The sequence below is a fragment of the Adiantum capillus-veneris genome, chromosome 17 (assembly GCF_014529385.1).
Source record: "Adiantum capillus-veneris isolate H3 chromosome 17, ASM1452938v2, whole genome shotgun sequence".
Taxonomy (NCBI): Eukaryota; Viridiplantae; Streptophyta; class Polypodiopsida; order Polypodiales; family Pteridaceae; genus Adiantum; species Adiantum capillus-veneris.
This window is the reverse complement of record NC_140947.1, coordinates 97,438,218-97,440,442: the sequence shown is the minus strand read 5'-3', so window position 1 is coordinate 97,440,442 and position 2,225 is coordinate 97,438,218. Positions and strand designations below refer to the sequence as shown.

The window sequence follows — 2,225 nt, the reverse complement described above, 5'->3', positions numbered from 1 at the left end:
ACTCTGTTGATGGTGTACTTGAAGATGAATAAAATGCAAAAGCTACGCGGGAACAAAACCGAGGAGGGTGCAGCTTATGAGAACCCGGACCCACGTACCATCCACAAGCCTAGTCACTCAATCGCTGGCGGCAGTATCTGATAGCATCAGCAATTATATCAATTACAGATGTCACGATGACGACGACGATGGCAGTAAGCAGCGGCAAGAGCATATGAGCATCCTTTGAGCCTCATGAGAACCTGCAAACTGCAGCGAGCAGCCTCCTGCCGCCGTCACGTGGAGAAAGCAAAGATTCAGATGGCCAAGATGCGAAATTTAATACCGCGACCTCTGAGCCAACCCAATATCTGCCTCGCCAAGATGAAGAAGCGCCCTCATCCTCTGAGCGTGCGCAGTTGGAAAGAGATGAAGTGGGCCAGCTCTTGCCCTCAATAAACGGAGCAATTGCGGGCTGCCTCCCCCGCCCATCCAAAGAGGAGACGTTGCAGAAGTTAAATCCCTGCAAGTAACAGAAGACCCTGGCGAAGGCTCTCTCCTGCCGAGTCAAGGAGATACAAGTACCTCTGCCATTCTCGTATCATCCATGTGTCGGGCTGCTCCTTCTTCGAATGGGGCTGAAAATCTCCTGCAAGCTGAAATTGTTGATTCTCTTGCCGACCACAAATCTGATGCACTTGCAAATGGTGGTTCCCGACACTTCCCTACTTCACCTTCTCCACCCATAGCAGTCAACCGACGAGCAAATGGTAATCATGCTTTAGTCATGTCGATGCTTTCCAAAAATAATGTCACTTTCTCCATTCAGATGCTTGATATACTTGATGCGTATGAGTTTCTGCACCTTCCTGCTGATTCTCCTCAAGTCCATGAAGTCGAAATACCAGATCCTACTCGCGACGAGATCTTCTTTGCAAATTTGTGTCATGTGATGTCGCTATGTTCTCCTCGTCCTCGAAAAGTTAATCGACTGAGAGGGGACTCAAAGTCGTTAATCGACTGAGAGAAAAAGGGAGCGGTGGGTAATAGATTGGCCAAAAAAAAAGGGGGTTGTTGGAGAGTTTGCGGCTTAGGTTGATGCATGTGTGTATGTGGCTGCTAGGTGTGAGAGCATGAGGCCACTGAGTCGCGCGAAGCAGAGACTGAGTCATTGGGTAGACGCTAAAGAGAGAAAGGGAGAGTCGGAGATTGGCAAATGTCCACTGCATGGCAGGTAGGTGAATATGAGAAGCTGAGAACAATACAAGGTGGGTGGTTGGCACGAAAGAGAGGATGAGAAAGAGAGAGATCAACTGCTTTGTCTGCTTGTTAGGTGAATGACGGGGAAAGAGTTTCCCACCCTGCTTACGCGTGCTTACGCAGGCGAGCCGAGTGAAAGTCCCCGAGTTAGGGGGCCGCCTGTAGAGGGTGAGGCCTCCTTGCATAGAAATGTGAGCCTGAAAGGGCAGACCTCCTTCCATTTGGCGTTAGCTGGATACTTGGGGCTGAGACAAGTGTGGAGCCCCTTTCCACTGGAACGTCATACCGGGGAGCAGCTGACTATACCACAGTCATGCACTCTCGCTTGCAAGAGAACGGGGATTACTCCCTCCTTGCGATTTATTTATTTATTTATTTGGTGGATTACTTATCAGCTAGAAAATTGAAACCTCACACTACTATATCAAACCCTGCTAATTAAGATCTCACTCGTCGATTACGAACTTCCCTCACCTTTTATCCTATGTTGTGAGTCATAGCCGAACCTTCAGAGATTCTAATTTCGTGACATCCTATCTAATGACACGTACTATTCTTTTCTTGTTCCCGAGTATCGCCATAGATTAAGTTTAACCTATTCTACTAATACGTTTAATTAGCATAATTATACTAATAATCACTATATTATGACAATAAAGAGAGCACTCTTTTTAATTCAGAAAAAATCATTAACTACACATTGAAGTAATTAATGGAATCTAAATGTAAGAAGCAAAATACTTAGCTGGTATTGGTTAAAATCTTTAGTTTTGGAGCGTATCCTAAGCTCTGATACCACTGCTACAAATGGATGCGTGGCTCCCCTGCGACATACCAGAAATAACATAATAAACAGCATAAAATAGACTAATCGGCATACCTGGCACAATCACGTGGTGGCATGATCGCAAGATACATGAACAGAGAAAGACAGAGAGCGAGAGCGATTGAGAGAGCACGTGCAGGCGCACCTCCTAGAGCGGAGT

At 46.5% G+C, this 2,225-nt stretch overlaps 1 protein-coding gene across 1 annotated transcript; it reads left to right on the top strand.

The window, feature by feature from the left end:
- The first annotated feature begins 408 nt into the window (after positions 1 to 408).
- Positions 409 to 1,003, top strand: LOC147437754 (uncharacterized). The gene is made up of 2 exons (XM_086486604.1): positions 409 to 424; positions 462 to 1,003. The coding sequence occupies exons 1-2, from the start codon at positions 409 to 411 to the stop codon at positions 1,001 to 1,003; spliced, it is 558 nt and encodes a 185-aa protein (XP_086342730.1).
- Positions 1,004 to 2,225: the final 1,222 nt, after the last annotated feature.